General features: G+C 44.7%; 1 protein-coding gene across 4 annotated transcripts in view; it reads left to right on the top strand.

Annotated features, from left to right (window-relative positions):
• Positions 1-15815, top strand: part of SAMD4B (sterile alpha motif domain containing 4B) — a 1107967-nt gene that overhangs the window by 49232 nt on the left and 1042920 nt on the right. For all 4 annotated transcript variants that reach the window (XM_086938873.1, XM_086938871.1, XM_086938870.1 and 1 more), the window contains exon 2: positions 6541-7017. In XM_086938873.1, coding sequence (XP_086794999.1) covers positions 6822-7017 — 196 coding nt within the window. In that variant the 5' untranslated portion in view covers positions 6541-6821. The remainder of the gene's footprint in view (positions 1-6540; positions 7018-15815) is intronic.

Below are 15815 nucleotides of genomic sequence, written 5' to 3'. Positions count from 1 at the left end.
GTCATGGTTTCGGTTCATTTTAATTTTCTTAAAATCATAGTTGTGGATGGCATAATGATGGAATCAGTGTCTAGCTCATTAGGTTAGATAGCCTTTTTAGTTCGGTCACGTGAATTGTCCCCAAGGGATTTCATCATTCAAGCCCACAATATGAGAACGGAGTTTAAAAACCCATCGTTGTTCTTTCTCAAGAAGTTTTTTCTCCATGTCAGTGTGTGGCTGTTGTGTTTCAAGGACCACCCAACGCATATCATTTGGGGTGTGTCCTTTCTCCAGGAAATGTGTAGTCCTTTTAGTGTTGGAGTGTTTGCACCTAAAATTACTACGGTGTTCAACCGTCCGTGTATTGACCTTCCTGGTGGTCATACCTATGTAGTGTAGATCACATGTACAGGTGATCATATAGACCACCCCTGTTGTATTGCAATTGGAGAAAGCCCTCAAATCCCAGGTCAAGCCATTGTTACATGTGACTTGTTTTGTTGCACTGGTTAGATGACAAACACTACAATTTGAACACGGGTAGTGTCCTATTGGTAGTGGGTGTAGGCGACGTATTGGGCCTTCTATACCTTTGGGGCGTGTGTGGACTAACAAGTCCTTCAAGTTTTTACATTTACGGTGGCTGAACATAGGCTGGGTCAGTTTTAGACCACCACTATTAAGTGTCCTCCAATGTTTCTTGACAATTTTTGTCACTTTTTCTGAAGCCACATTGTAAGTGGTAACACAAATCGGCCTCCTGTCAATGTCATTTTTGGGGTCAGCTCTAGGCTTTGATTCTAAAAGGGCGTCTCTGTTGTTATTTGACGCTCTCTTTTTTGCTTTTGACACGATCTTGTGGGGGTACAGTCTCTGTAGTAGTTTAGTGCTCAATTCTTTGGCTTGTGTCTCATAATCCCGTTTCTCTGAGCAGTTTCGCCTTAGGCGTAAAAACTACCCGAAGGGTAAATTCTCCTGTAACTGCCGTGGGTGGAAACTGTCAAAATTCAACAAACCATTTCTGGTCGTGGGTTTGAAATGTGTAGTGGTGGTCAATTTCCCACCTTCTGCTATTATATTTAGGTCTAAGAAGACCAGTTTTTCTCTACTCATTGTGGAGGTAAACTTCAGAAAGGGGTCTTGTAAATTTAACCAGGTAAGGAATAGGTCGGCTTCCATCTCATTTCCATTCCAGATGAGGAGGACGTCATCAATGTAACGCCTCCACATCTGGATATGTGTTGAGTGTGGGTTGTTGGAATTAGAATTCTCTTTTTTCAAGTTGGTGGACGTACAACCCAGCCACACTCGGCGCAAATGTACTTCCCATGCTGGTACCATGGGTTTGCCTATAGAGAGTGTGTTGAAATAGGAAAAAGTTTTCAGTCAAGGCTAAGTGGCAGCATTCCAAGACGACATGTCTGGGTGTCTTATATTGCCACTCACTTTCAAAAAGAATTTCCCCCAGGAATTCTAGGGTCTCCTTATGGGGCAAGCTGGTGTAAAGACTCTCCACATCGAGTCCAACTAATATCTGTGTGGTGGGGTCAAAATCCAGGTCTTTGATTAGGCATAGCACTGCTTTGGTGTCTTGTAAGTATGTTTCAGTTTGTTGCACTAGAGGTCGTAGGAAGGCGTCTGCAAACTTAGACAGGGGCTCCAGGATCGACCCAATCCCTGAGACGATTGGCCTCCCTGGTGGATCCTCTATTCTCTTGTGGATCTTTGGGATTGTATAGAAGTATGGTGTTCTTGGGTGTTTGTTTTCCAGAAAATCAGCTTCTTTTTTAGAAAGCCAGTCGTTTATTAAGCATTCTTCCACCATCCTCGCTATTTAGATTCTCAGACGTTCCGTAGGGTCCACAGTTAGGATCTCATAATTCCGCTGGTCTGCCAAAAGTCTGAGACACTCGGAATCGTAGTCTTTTGAGTTCTGCACCACCGTTGCTCTGCCCTTATCAGCCTATTTGAAAAGTCTGAGACACTCGGAATCGTAGTCTTTTGAGTTCTGCACCACCGTTGCTCCGCCCTTATCAGCCTATTTGATTGTAATATTTGTATCATTTGACAGTTCTTGTATTGCCTCCTTTTCGGATCTGCTGGTATTGTAAAAAGTTCTCAATGACCCAGTATCCAACTCCATCACATCCTTCAGAATAGCTTTCTTGAAGGCAAGAAGTTCCACTGGCAGACATGCTGCTGGGGGGGTGAATGTGGATTTATTCTTTAGCCCTGTATCGTTCAAGGTTCCCACCGGTTGCGGTTTATCCTTGAAATACACTTGTAACTTTATACTGCGAGTGAACTCCTTCAGTTCACAGTATAACTTAAATGTATCCAAATTGGTTGTTGGGACAAAACCCAGACCCTTTTCTAACACATTAGTTTGGTCTTGGGTAAGGACTTTGTCCGATAGGTTAACTACCAGGCTCAGAGGTTGCTGGTTGATGGTTAGCTCACCGGACCCTGGCTCCTCGTGTGGGTCCTTCCTGTTTCCAATGGTTGTGCCCATTGAACCTGTTGGCCTCTGGTTTTCCCTCTTCCTGGCCTTTTGCCTCTCCCTAAAAAAGGCTGATGTTGCATGCCTGATGCCTGGGTATTATCCCAGGAAGGGAATGGTTGTTGTGGATACGGTTGGTGAAAAGGGGGAGGGCCATAGAAGTATTGGGGTGTTGGTCCCTGGAAAGGTAGCCAAAAATTTCCTCTATTTCTCATCCTACCCTCTCTGTTTCATCTGTTTTTTGGTTGGTTACGATTGTAGCTTGAATCAGAGGAGTCAGATCCTGAGTCTGAACCTCCGCTATCTGTGTTGTAACCAGGATTTTTTCCGGAAAGGACATAGTCAACCTTGATATATGGATAAACTTTTTCATGCAAAAAAGATTTCTTGTCTTAATGAAATTTTACATATTTTGTATCCTTCAGCGAGATTTCGAATTCGTTCATCGATTTATTCAATTCATCCAGTCTTTTCTTAAGTTCTGCTGGTGTTTGGTAGGACTTTAGTTTAACCTCTAGGTCGTGAATCTCAATCTTCATCATCTCTGCTCGGCGTGCCGCTGTTTTTACAATAAGGACTAGCCAGTCCCTAGTGCAGTGCCAGCTTATCAACGACCAATCTTTCTTAAAAACGGGGTCATCCTGGAAAATGAACGGTTCGTTTTTTACTATCAGGCCGCGTGGTGCTGCATTGGCCCTATGGTATTCACTCATCATGATTCCATGTATTATCGTTTTTACTAGGTTGCGTTTCAATTCCGTTAGTTCATCCCAACATTGGTGGGCCTCACTCGGGTCTATTGGGTGTGCCAGTGAGGGGAAGCATAGATGTTATTATCCTGTCTGCCTCGGCCTCAGTGAAGGAGAGTCCTGTGATTTCTGCCATGATGGTATCCACTGTACGGTAATGTATTTATGTTTTCGTGTGCCAGTCAGTGTAAGTGGTCTCTGTCCCAAAGGCAAGGTGTATTGATTTAAAAATCTCCCGCAGCTGCACGCTGCTTATACATTAACACAGAAGGAAGGGAGGTAGAGGGAAGAAAGGGCATAGGCTCACCCTCCAAAATACCTTAGTCACAAAAGATCTCTGGGGATCAGAAATCAAGAGCCTAGCTACTAACTATAGTCCCATTCACAACATTCATTGCGGTTGGAATGGTGGATATAGTGATAGAAAAAGAGAATTGCTCTTTTTCTTGGTGTCCCCTCACTCACCAGGGTTGGCCCATGATGACATGCTTCATCATAGGGGCCATCCCAGTCCGCTACGGACTGGGGCGTGCTGCGACTGACTAATTACGTAGGAGCACTTATAATTTAAAAACTGATCCAATACATCTAAGGTGGCCGCCAACTACCGATCGCGCCGTTTCCCGGCGCGCTCTAGTTCCAAACGGAGTACAATGCAGAAGTGCGAGGCGAGCAGGGAGTTTAAAACAAACCCGGCGCTCCCGGTCGAACAACATTCGGACCGGAGAGGCGCGACTAGGTGCTGAATGAGGGAGGTATCCTGTTAGCAAGTAAGTGATATGAGTATGTGGCAGACGGAGTGCCTTTTTCAATCCCGCCTGTGTGTCGATCAACAAGCCCGTGACACACGGTCTCGTAGGTTTCCGAACAACGAGACAAGCAGATAAAATATCCGCCTTTTACTTCCACTTTTCTAGATTGCTGGTATACTGAACCCCTCCAAGTCCATGGGGCGCAGTTAGGCCCCACCAAATGTATGTAAAAAATGAATGAGTGTGTAAGCAAGATGAGTGCCTGTCTCACACTGCAAGGTGCCAACCACGTTTTTATGCATGAAAACAACCACGTTTTGTGCATGAAAACAACCAAGTTTTTTATAAAAACGTCCTGTTTAGGACCACGGGAAATGGAATCACTTATTCTTCTCGTGTTGTTCTACATATGTGATTTATGTGTGCATATTTTTGGGGGTTATACCCCTTGACTATTTAAGTTGTTCTTTGTTTTACAGGAACCACGTGATTCAATTGATTACGTAGGTACTATATGCATGCATTAATTTTGATTGCAGCATTTTTCAATAACTAGCTCATTATAGCGTCTTTTAGGAGTGGCGAACACAGGGCTGGTCCCTGTGTAGTCCTGAGGAAGTGCTTGGGGGATGCACGAAACATGTTGACAGCAGTTGATAGGTACACCTAAATACATTACTTTTTGGGTATCCTAATAGTTCCACCCCGTTTTTAACGTTACCACCTGGAAGCAAGAATAAACTATTTAAAGCTTACTAGGCAGGTATTTTTAACCATTTCACATATACCACTCCATCACTACACCCGCACCACACATAGTCAAATTATAAGTGCTCCTACGTAATTCGCCAGTCGCAGCACGCCCCAGTCCGTAGCGGACTGGGATGGCCCCTATGATGAAGCATGTCACCGTGGGGCAACCCTGGTGAGTGAGGGGACACCAAGAAAAAGAGCAATTCTCTTTTTCTATCACTATATCCACCATTCCAACCCCAATGAATGTTGTGAATGGGACTATAGTTAGTAGCTAGGCTCTTGATTTCTGTTCCCCAGAGATCTTTTGTGACATAGATAATGTCAAGTCAAGTCAAGTCAGAACATTTATATAGCGCACTACATACCCAGAGGGTTTCAAGGCGCTTAGGAAGGGGAGGTGGATTATTTGTCAAATATCCACGTTTTAAGCTGCTTTCTGAACGCTAGGTGATTCTGGGTGAGGCGAAGGTGAGCGGGGAGTGAGTTCCATGTTTTGGCAGCCAGGTATGAGAAGGATCTGCCTCCCATGGTGGTCATGTTGATGCGAGGTACAGTGGCGAAGGCTTGGCTGGAAGAGCGGAGATGGCGGGAGGGGGTGTAGAAGGACAGTCGAGAGTTGAGGCAATCTGGTCCGATGTCGTAGAGTGATTTGTGTGCGTGGGTAAGCAGTCGGAAAGTGATCCTCTTATTGACGGGTAGCCAGTGGAGGTCTTTAAGGTGACCGGAGATGTGTTCGTTGCGAGGGATGTCTAATATGAGCCTGGCTGAGGCGTTTTGGATTCGTTGTAGTTTCTTCTGGAGTTTCGCGGTGGTACCTGCGTAGAGGGTGTTTCCGTAGTCCAGTCGGCTCGTGACTAGAGCGTGGGTGACTGTTTTCCTTGTTTCGGGGGGGATCCAGCGAAATGTTTTTCTGAGCATGCGAAGAATGTTAAAGCAGGAAGAGGATACGGCGCTGACTTGTCTGTTCATTGAGAGTGAAGAATCCATAGCCTCATTGTTTGCTACCTTAAATTATCAGTTTTTTGATAAATTTGTTTTGGCTTTTAATAAGCGAACATTCAGAGCAATCCTTTTCCACTGAAAAGCAAACAGACTGGAAACATCAAACCAAGCAGGTGAAAAAATGTGCAACTGTTTAAACCATTAATGATTAATAAATTGGAATGTGGTTTCACTGTTATTTCTATGTAGATTACACAAGTAAAACATGTCCACTTTAGTTTCTCATCTTTCTTCTTCTCACTTATTGGAGCTAGCCATGATGGATTAACTTATCTTCTGCCCCCCCTCCCCTCCCCACCCCTTCAAAATCTTTGAGTGTGTCAAATGTGATCGGTCGGTCTCCTTCCAAACCGGTTTCCTGGCCCATTGTAACTGAACCTATTTTCACATATTAAGCAATTGGGCAGCCATTGCACTTCATTCTGGTTTTTATCACATTCTGCATTTCAGGTATGTCAATGTACACGAAGGTCTGCTAACACATTTCTCTGCTGATCTGCCTCACCTGCCTCCAGTTTTATTAGTAAATACACCACTATGCCAGATTCTAAAATGTTTTATCTGACCGCACCCTCACTAGTTACTGTTACTTATTTATTTCTATGCCCCTTGACTATAGAAAGTTAATTAACATTTGTGACTACATCTAGCATAATCCAATTTTTATAAAAGTACATTCAGTATTTGTTAAATTAGCCTACATTGGAGTTGTGTAACATTGAGTGATTTTTTGAGAGCATCTGAGTGCGCCATTGTATTACATTCCTAGTAATCTTATTTTTTTTATCATATTTTTTAGGAGTTTTTTTCTCATCAGATGCAAATTGCCTGAGAAGTGACAGAAGGGAGAAAAGTTTAAAGAAACAGCCCCTGGAAAAGAAAAAATACTGACCGTACTTCATCCGTACTTCCTTCTTCTACAGAAACACATTCTTCATGTAATCAGATTTTGCAGAAAGTACGCCCTATCAAGATACTGTGGACAGCCGCATGGCTGATGCCAAAGAAGTGTGATGGAGTTCCCCCTTACTATTTGGTGTGCTTAACATTAACTGACGTTCTTGTGACACGCCTGTCACCATGATGTTTCGCGATCAGGTGAGCAAGCTGTCAGACTGGTTTAAAGGCTGGAATGAGTGTGAGCAAACAGTAGCCTTGCTGTCCCTCCTCAAGCGCATCACCCGGACTCAAGCTCGCTTCTTGCAGCTCTGCCTGGAGCACTCACTGGCTGATTGCACGGAAATTCACATCCTTGAGTCGGAGGCGAACAGTGCCGGTAGGAACTGCTTCCTTTATTATCTACATGTTTTCTCTTGAGGGAGTTTTTGCATGTGTTTATTGCATGTCTGTACACTGCTACTTCTGTAGAAAATAAGTGTTCGAGGCATATGAGCTGCAGATCGTACACTTTTGCAATAGATCGCCACCTGGTGTTGGGCAATAGATCGCCACCTGGTGTTTGGCTCGGATGATTGCAGGTTGTTGTCTTCTTGGAAGAAGTCTTTGTAGTCACGAGATAGGTGACTCCTCCCTTGGACAATACTGTGCATGGTAGACTCCATCCTCAGATTGTTTTTTTCCGCCACTGGGTTCGGATGAGAGTTTTCCGCTCTGGCTAGAAAAGACTTTTTCAGCAACTTACAAGCGTTAAACTTTATACAAACATTTTCGACATCGAATAGACTTTTCGACATCACCAGCTACATTCCGGTGCGTCGACGCGGGCCGTTGGGTCTATCCGCGCCGTACGGCCTACGCCTCATGGGCAGAACTCCATTCAAGAGATGCCCGGTATATAGAGCAAAATTCCCTTATAGCGACCATCACGAGGTCTGCAACCTGTCTATCTCCAGAACACGACGAGTCGACCTGCACAGCTTGTGCATCCTTCCGATCGAAGAAGACCATTCGGGATAGGAGGGCACGTCTACACGAGATGAGGAGATCAGCGCCAGCACCGGAGGCCATCTTTGAGGAGGAGATCGTCAAAGAGGATGTCTCCAAGGACGAGGATCCACTCGAAGACATCTCAGAGTACGAGGCTGTCAGGTTCGCACTCTGCAGGATCCGATCGCTGTAAAAATCCTCCACCTCCAGACCTCCCAAACACCCTGAAAAAAAATAAAATAAATATATATATATATATATATATATCCCCATGGTGGGAATGCACTTACGGGCTACCAGTCCCAGAAAGCATTGCTTCAGGTGTTACACCTGCGTATAATTACTGTGGGTATTTACTGGTGTTTGCCGCTTGCCGTCATGTCACATGGCCTGCCACTGAAGAGGGCGTTGGCCCGAAACGCGTCTGGCAGGAAAAGGACTTTGTTCGCGGCTCGCGCCCTTGCGGTGGCATTAATTCCTACCCGTAAGTGCATTCCCACCATGGGATATATCCAAAATCCTGGCAATACCCAGCCGGGTCCCAGGAATTAGCACTCTCGAGCACAGCAGTGTTCTTTAGCAGGGAAGTTTATTCAAACAACAGACGCGTTTCGGGAGAGCCCTCCCTTCCTCAATGTTTACAACAGATGGGCAGTGCGCAGCGCCTTTATCTATGTTTGCACAATGCATTGAAACAAACAAAGGACTAATTCTCGCACTCAATATTGGGCGCCATCTTAGAGTGTGTGATATCAACATAGTTAATATTGAATTGCTATATAGTAAATAACACCTAAATACTGCCGTGTATCTGCACAATTGATATCTTATAAAAAAACCATATATTATGCAGATTCTAATACATTCTATGGCTAAGACAACAATACATTGTTGAGAGATACTCAACCTTCGACAAAGTCACAAAACTTAAATGTGACCATGTCGGTCAATATCTAGCCGTGGATCGGCAATTGCAGCCCAATAGGACTGCCACAACTTAGGTGTAATCAAAAGACTAAAGCAATTCAACTAAGCAAATATTGTTAATGGTAACATCATTCATCACAAAAACTCCCAGGACGTTTCTAGATACATTACAAAGACATTTCAAATGGAACTGGATACTCATTGGTTCTCATAGCACAATAATACACATTGCTAACCCAAGTGAGAGGCCAATTCTTCTCCCATATTTAACCCTCCAGGTGCTTTGGTCTCCAGGTCTATAATGTAACGGGACACAAGTCTCCTAAGTGTGAGCAATCTGTTGCCCCCCTCTAGGATTCTCTCCTACTTGGTCCAAACAAAAGTACCTGAGAAGATTCCTGTCACAGTTGTGTTTCAAGGAAAAATGTCGGGCCACTGCATATGTGAAATCTTTGTTCACAATGGCCCGCATATGCTCCAATATCTTCAACTTGACAGGATTGATAGTACTCCCAACGTACCGTAACATACAGGGACATATATATATATATATACACACACACGGTGTTCAAGTGATAAGGCGAGGGAAAAAACAGGGAAGGGAAGGAAGGGGACAGCGGGGAAGGGAAGCTGTAAAAGAGAACACACTTAAGGTTAATACACATACATTAAACCTACTCTCATTATATTCTCGGTAAACGGATAGTAGTTCACCTGTGCTGTCTCAAGGTCCTCTGTATCAGTGTAGCAGTAACTCTCAGTGTGCCTTCTTTCCCTAGACAACACAAGAACCACAAATAAAGTAAACCGCATAGATGTGAATAGTAGCAACCATGTATGAGATACTCGTATATCGTACATACCCCAGAAACAAAAAAGAAACTAAACACCAAAACATTCCATGGATGTCAATACGTCTTGACAATATCCAGCTTCCCAAGTAATAAGTCTCGAGCACATTCAAGCAAGAGAAGTAGTTATCCTCCAGTGTTTCCAGTATCGAACCAATAATGGATTCCTTCATCCAAAACAGTTGATAACAGAGTGTTTCCAAAGTACCAAATGACCTAAAACCAAACACGGGAGGGCGTAGTTATTTCACCACCACCGTCCGCTTTGGCATTTGTAATCCAAAAGAATATGCCCAAGTATGTCTCATCTTCGTGACGGTAATGCGGAGCCGCCCCCGTCATTCCGCCCACGTATCTTAAAAGTAAATGAAGCAACAAGATTGAGCAAAGTCTACCTGTATCGCGGGTAAAGTACAAGGATAAAAAACAAATGAAAATCAGATACCCGCAGCCGCTCAAGAGCCTCCCGCTCTTACAGCTGCAGCAAACTCGGTAACAGTACCGTGACAGAACGCCTTCTACCCAGGCGCAGAACTCCGCTGAAGCCAAAACAAGGAACACTCCGGTTCGAGAGCCAGCCGCTCTCGCAAGAACTCCACAAAATCACGTACAAGGTCTTCCCAGCCGGCCCTCGCTATATCCGGCTGACACTGCAGAGGTTCCTGGGAAATGTAGTCTTTGCCTAACACTCAGGTAGGCACTCTGAGCTAAATCCTGACAGAGGCTCCACTCGTCTCTGGGGAAGACTCGCCTGCAATCATCCGAGCCCAACACCAGGTGGCGATCTATTGCCCAACACCAGGTGGTGATCTATTGCAAAGGTGTACGACTCTGCAGCTCTACATGCCAAGAACAGATGCATACTGGTAAGTAGCATTTTCCTTTGCACCCACTCTGCAAACCTGCGTTGGTCCCTCGTTTTTATTAGTTAATTTACAAGCTGAACTCTTGTTGTGGTTACTTGTTGCATTACTATTTGCTGAATCTTTGTTCAACCATGACTTGCTCAGATGGTATTGATCAAGAGAAAAATATATTGTAAAGTAGAAGAATGTGGAACATGATTTTAAACTAGGAAGCAATTTGGTCACCAAGCATCTGTGAGCAATTGCATACACCCAGACTTTCTCATAGTGTTCATTTTCTGGTCCATCACGATTAGTCCTCGTTCCATGCAAATTAACTTTATTGTATTGTTCTGCATATAATGGTTGAACAGTTGTGATCGAGTCGTGTGAACAAGCCCTTTCGGGGGCAAAACGCGTCACAACAGGTTTATGAATACAATGAACCTTTGGATGTTGGCATAAGACGAGGCCTTGGTGTTTATTTTGTGGCCTAAGTGCTCAGTTGGAACGCCGTTATATATCACTGCCACTCCAGGTACATATGTATCACTGCCACTCCAGAGACCAACAATGTGCAAAATCAGTCTTGGTCCTGCTTTAGTAAGAACATTCAAAGCTGACCTACCACCCCAGGGAATGCAAACATATCTGTACTGGTTTGGGCTGGCCAGTGAGGGGTAGATAGAATATTTTAGCACAGTGAATTTTGGATTTTCACTTTTACTGAAGCCATTTGTTACATGTCTGTATTTTGCGGTGCAGTTAGTCACTTCATAAGTACCATCGCCTAATTTGATTTGGGTTTTCTGACCTTGAGAAACACATGTAGTAATTGGAAAAGTTGTTAGACATTCCCTGCTATCTTAATGTCCCTTCCACATGACCGCTGCTTAACTGGGTGGAAAGTAAATTATATACAATCCCCCTTTTCCCCCCCCCCCCTTTTAAATCCTGGTTTCGCCGTAGGAGTATTTTGTGGGCTTGGGTTCTAACAAGGGAACCTCCTGTTACTTTTTTTTCCCCATACCAGAACTCAAAAATGGGACACCAAGAGGGGTGTTTAATTACTTGTGTGACGACTTGATGTCATGGCTAGTTGCATCATTTTTTTTGGCCATAGACAAAATTTGGAATTTAATTCCTTTCTGAACTAATAACCAGAGTATATACAGACATGTGTCTGACCCTGTTTAAGGAAAAGTGCAGGAAAAGTCTGTACATTCCAGACAGTCATAAAATGTAGTATAGAATACAGTTTTTGTTAGTAAAAATCAGAATTTCACTGGTTTATAGGAATCATTTGGGTTTTATAGAGTGCTTACTTGACGGCAAAGTTTTCTTCAAGTAGAAAGTAGGAAATGGTCCAAGATTTGGTGGGGAAGTTATAATATGTTATGCACTGCATAACGATCACCTTTTTTCCACCCGAGAGTGCCAACTGCTGTGGCATTGTTTGTTATTAGATTAGAAGTTGTTTCTTTAAGTAGATTACTAAATATTTATCACCCATTTCGTGCAAAATGTCCAATTTGCATAGTTAAGGGATTTGTCTTGATTCAGGAATCGTGATAGAGGAAAAACATTTTCAATTTATGCCAGATAAAACTTAGGAATCAGTTCTATAAAACAGTGTTTTTGTTTTATTGACCTATTATCTATTTTGAATCCAAGGTAAGATGTATTCTTGACTGCTTTGCAATGCTGATGATCCTAAATTTTTCCAGATAAATCTGTTTGATCTTCGCTCAGCCCCATGCTATTCAGCATCTACATGACCCCCCCGCCCCCCCTCCCCTGTCGCCATCGTCGGACATCACGGACTCAGCAAAATGTCCTATGCCGACAACATCCAGCTTATCCTCCCCCCTCACCAAGGACCCCATCACCACCAGACTCCGCTTCTAGGAGGAATGAAGGACGTTGCATCCTGGATGAACAGCAGCTGCTTGAAGCTCAATTCGGAGAAGACGGAGGTCCTCGTCCTTGGTCCCTCCCCCTCTGCATGGGACAACACCTGGAGGCCCACCGCCCTCGGCAGATGAACCACGCCTCGAAACCTTGGCGTCTTACTAGACTCCTCCCTCTCCATGACCCGACAGGTCAACTCAGTCTCCTCCACCTGCTTCAACACCCTCTGTATCCTCCAGAAGACCTTGAAATGGATCCCCCCTAAATCAAGGAGGACCGTCACCCACGCACTCATAACCAGCAGACTGGACTACGGAAACACCCTTTAAGCCGGGATCAACGAGTTTCTGCTCCGCAAACTCCAGAACACCGCAGCCAGACTCGTCCTCAGCATCCCTCGACATGAACACTTCACCCAACATCTGCGAAACCTCCACTGGCTCTCCGTTGAAAGACAGTAATCTTCAAGACACTCATGCCTACAAATGCCTCCACAACACAGAACCCCAATATCTCAACGATACTATCTACTTTAACGTACCCATGAGAAACCTCCGATCCGCCGAGCCCCCGTGCATCCTCAGAACAAGAACCGGTGTAAGAACCTTCTCCGGCATCGCAGCCAAGACCTGAAATGAACTCCCGACTGACGTCAGTGGCGCCTCCACCCTGCACATCTTCAGGAAGACCTTCACATCCTGGCTCTTCGACTGACCGGAGCTTGCCCTCCCTCCACACAAAGGCCCCCCCTCCACCCCCCCGGAAGCCTTGACACCCTCAAAGGAGTGTAGTGGCTTAAAATCCCCTGATCGATTGATTAATCCAAGAAGGCAGTACATCCGGGAATATGTATGCAAAATGTTTGTGAGGCCTTCTTTAAAAAAAATAAAAAACCTGCAGAAAACAAGGTAGTGAAGATTTGTACTAGAAACGGACAAGACTTTTATGTTGAGATTCATGATTTAAGATAGGGACCATAGAGAAGGGAATTACCTATTTTCTGCAGTTCAGTGTTGAAACTAGTCCGGCAGCCTTGTTTTGCATCTTTGGAATGCAGATCTCCAGACCTATAAAACTATGATAAAGTTCACTGTAGTGGTGATTTCCAAATAAAACGCTTGCATTAACCCCTTCGATGCTCATGATGGAACGGTTCCGTCATGAGCGTCGGTTGGCCTGTGCTCATGACTGAACCGTTCCGTCATGAGCCCGTTGGTTCATTAGAACGTTCAGCACAGCGCAGGAATCTGCGCGCGCTGTTGTGGTTTAAAAAAAAAAAAAAGTTTGCCAAGTAAAGAAGGTCTTTGTAAAGAGTGTAAGAGAGCTGTAGATTAATTTAAATGGTGGAACTTGATTGTATACTGCACAGACTCCACTGTAAGTTAAGCTTCAGGAATCACTGATATGGTGGGAACGTGGGCCCAGTCAATCACTCTGGTCTGGTCAAAGAGCAGGAACAGTTAGTTGTTTTTTAGGTCTCCCCTATTCTATCCCTCAGGGATTGAATAGGCGAGATTATAGTAAGCGGAAAAGAAAAGTCTACCTAGCTGCGTATCGCATAGAGTTCATGTGAGAAAGGCGCGTGCACATCGCACACCCACACCATTGCCAGCCACATCCCACACCATTTGTCTGAGCCTCTGCATCAGATTTCAAAGGAAGCCCCCCCCCATCAGACTTCAAATGAAGCCGCCCCTGCGCCACACAAAACCTGAGAGCTTGTTACTTAGAGGAGTCGAGCGAAATGCTGTGCATGGGCGTCCTGCTGAGCCACTTATTTTCAATCTCCTAGTACTTGGGCCGGCTCCTCAGGCGTTGCTCCGGGTCCCAGATGCACGAAAAACCTCGTGTGCCTGCGCAGGTAGCCGCTCTTCCTCACACTTTTCAGGTTACTGCTGCTGCACTTTAACTCCAGGGAGCACGTCAGCGGCATGCTGCAGATTCTCGCTTCCCCCTGCTACCCCACTGCGGGGTCTTTAATGGTGCACCCATGTTTGCCCCCAACCGAGGGCACCTTGGCCACACCACTGCAGCGATTTGTATTCCTTGAAAGCGTTTGCCTCGAGGTAAATTGCAAACATGTAGCACTCTTCAAAATGTCACCACCCAGCACGCTGTTTGTTTATTTGCAGTCTGCACCCATTATTGTGTGCCACTGTGCTTGTTTTTCCTTTGATGCTTCCGTATCCTGCTGTTAGCTTTTCCTCTCCATGTTGGCCCTATGATGATAATTATGAGAGACCGAACACTAGGGCCCTGTTTTTGTTTTTTAAATACTTATTGTCTTTTCTATTTTTTTAACTAATTTAACTTTCAAGTTCTGTGACTTTAGAAATAGTGTTAAATATTCAGACTTTTCGAAGTAAATTTATTGAACTTGAGTCAATGGCACATCTGTTGGACAGTTTTCCTCTTGATGTTGGCATTTGGCCAAGTGACTACTTACCAGGTGGCATTTCGTGTTGTTAAAATTTTGTTAGATACACATCCCGTGCAGAGCAGAGTTGGTTGATGTGAGGCACCGCAGCTCTAACCAGTCTCTCCTAGAGTGGGAATGGGATGGGGTGTTAAATTATCTACTGTGTCCATCTGTGTGCACTTTCAAGAGAGTCTGGACATTTTGTGCCATCTTCCTCATATACCCAGGGAATGTGCCAGTCTGTGCTATGATGAGGATGGAGAGCCAGCTGCTATTCAATTTTTCCAGCATGCCGACACTCTGAATCAGTCGTGGCTGCAGCACACCGATCAGAAATGGAAAAAAAGTCAAGCTTAAAATAATTTGATTCCCAAACACACATTTGGCATAGAGATCATTTCTCTGAAAAACAAAATCCATATGTATGCCCTCGTGCAGTTAGGGTACCAACGCTCACTGAATAAAGCACCATCTAGACTACCTATGAAGAGTGTAAATGGTTTCGCATTTGTAGGCACAAGCTGTAGAATTCACTCAGTGCCACATAATTACACGCCACGCAATTACACGCCACGCAATTACACTCTACTGAATTCAACATACACTCCTCATAATACCACTCAGTGCCACATAATTACACTGCACTCAATGCAACATACACTCCAAATACCACTCAGTGCCACATAGTTACACGCCACATAATTAGACTGCACTCAATGCAACATACACTACAAAAACCCCTCCGTACCACTTAATTACACGCCACTTAATTACACTCTACTGAATGCAACACACACTCCACACAAAACCACTCTGTGCCACATATGTATATGGTACATAATTACAATGCAATCAATGCAACATACACTCCAAACAATACCACTCAGTGCCACATAGTTACACGCCACATAATTACACTCTATCTCACCACCACAGCATCACTCAGCACCACCACAACATCACTCAGGGACACCACAACATCACTATGTGCTACCACAGCATCACTGAACGCCACATCATCACTCGTCGCCACCACAACATCACTCGTCGCCACCACAACATCACTCGTCGCCACCACAACATCACTCGTCGCCACCACAACATCATTCGTCGCCACCGCAACATCACTCGTCGCCACCGCAACATCACTCGTCGCCACCGCAACATCACTCGTCGCCACCGCAACATCACTCGTCGCCACCGCAACATCACTCGTCGCCACCGCAACATCACT

This window comes from Lissotriton vulgaris, chromosome 9 (genome assembly GCF_964263255.1).
Source record: "Lissotriton vulgaris chromosome 9, aLisVul1.2, whole genome shotgun sequence".
Taxonomy (NCBI): Eukaryota; Metazoa; Chordata; class Amphibia; order Caudata; family Salamandridae; genus Lissotriton; species Lissotriton vulgaris.
This window is presented reverse-complemented; position numbering and strand designations above follow the sequence as displayed.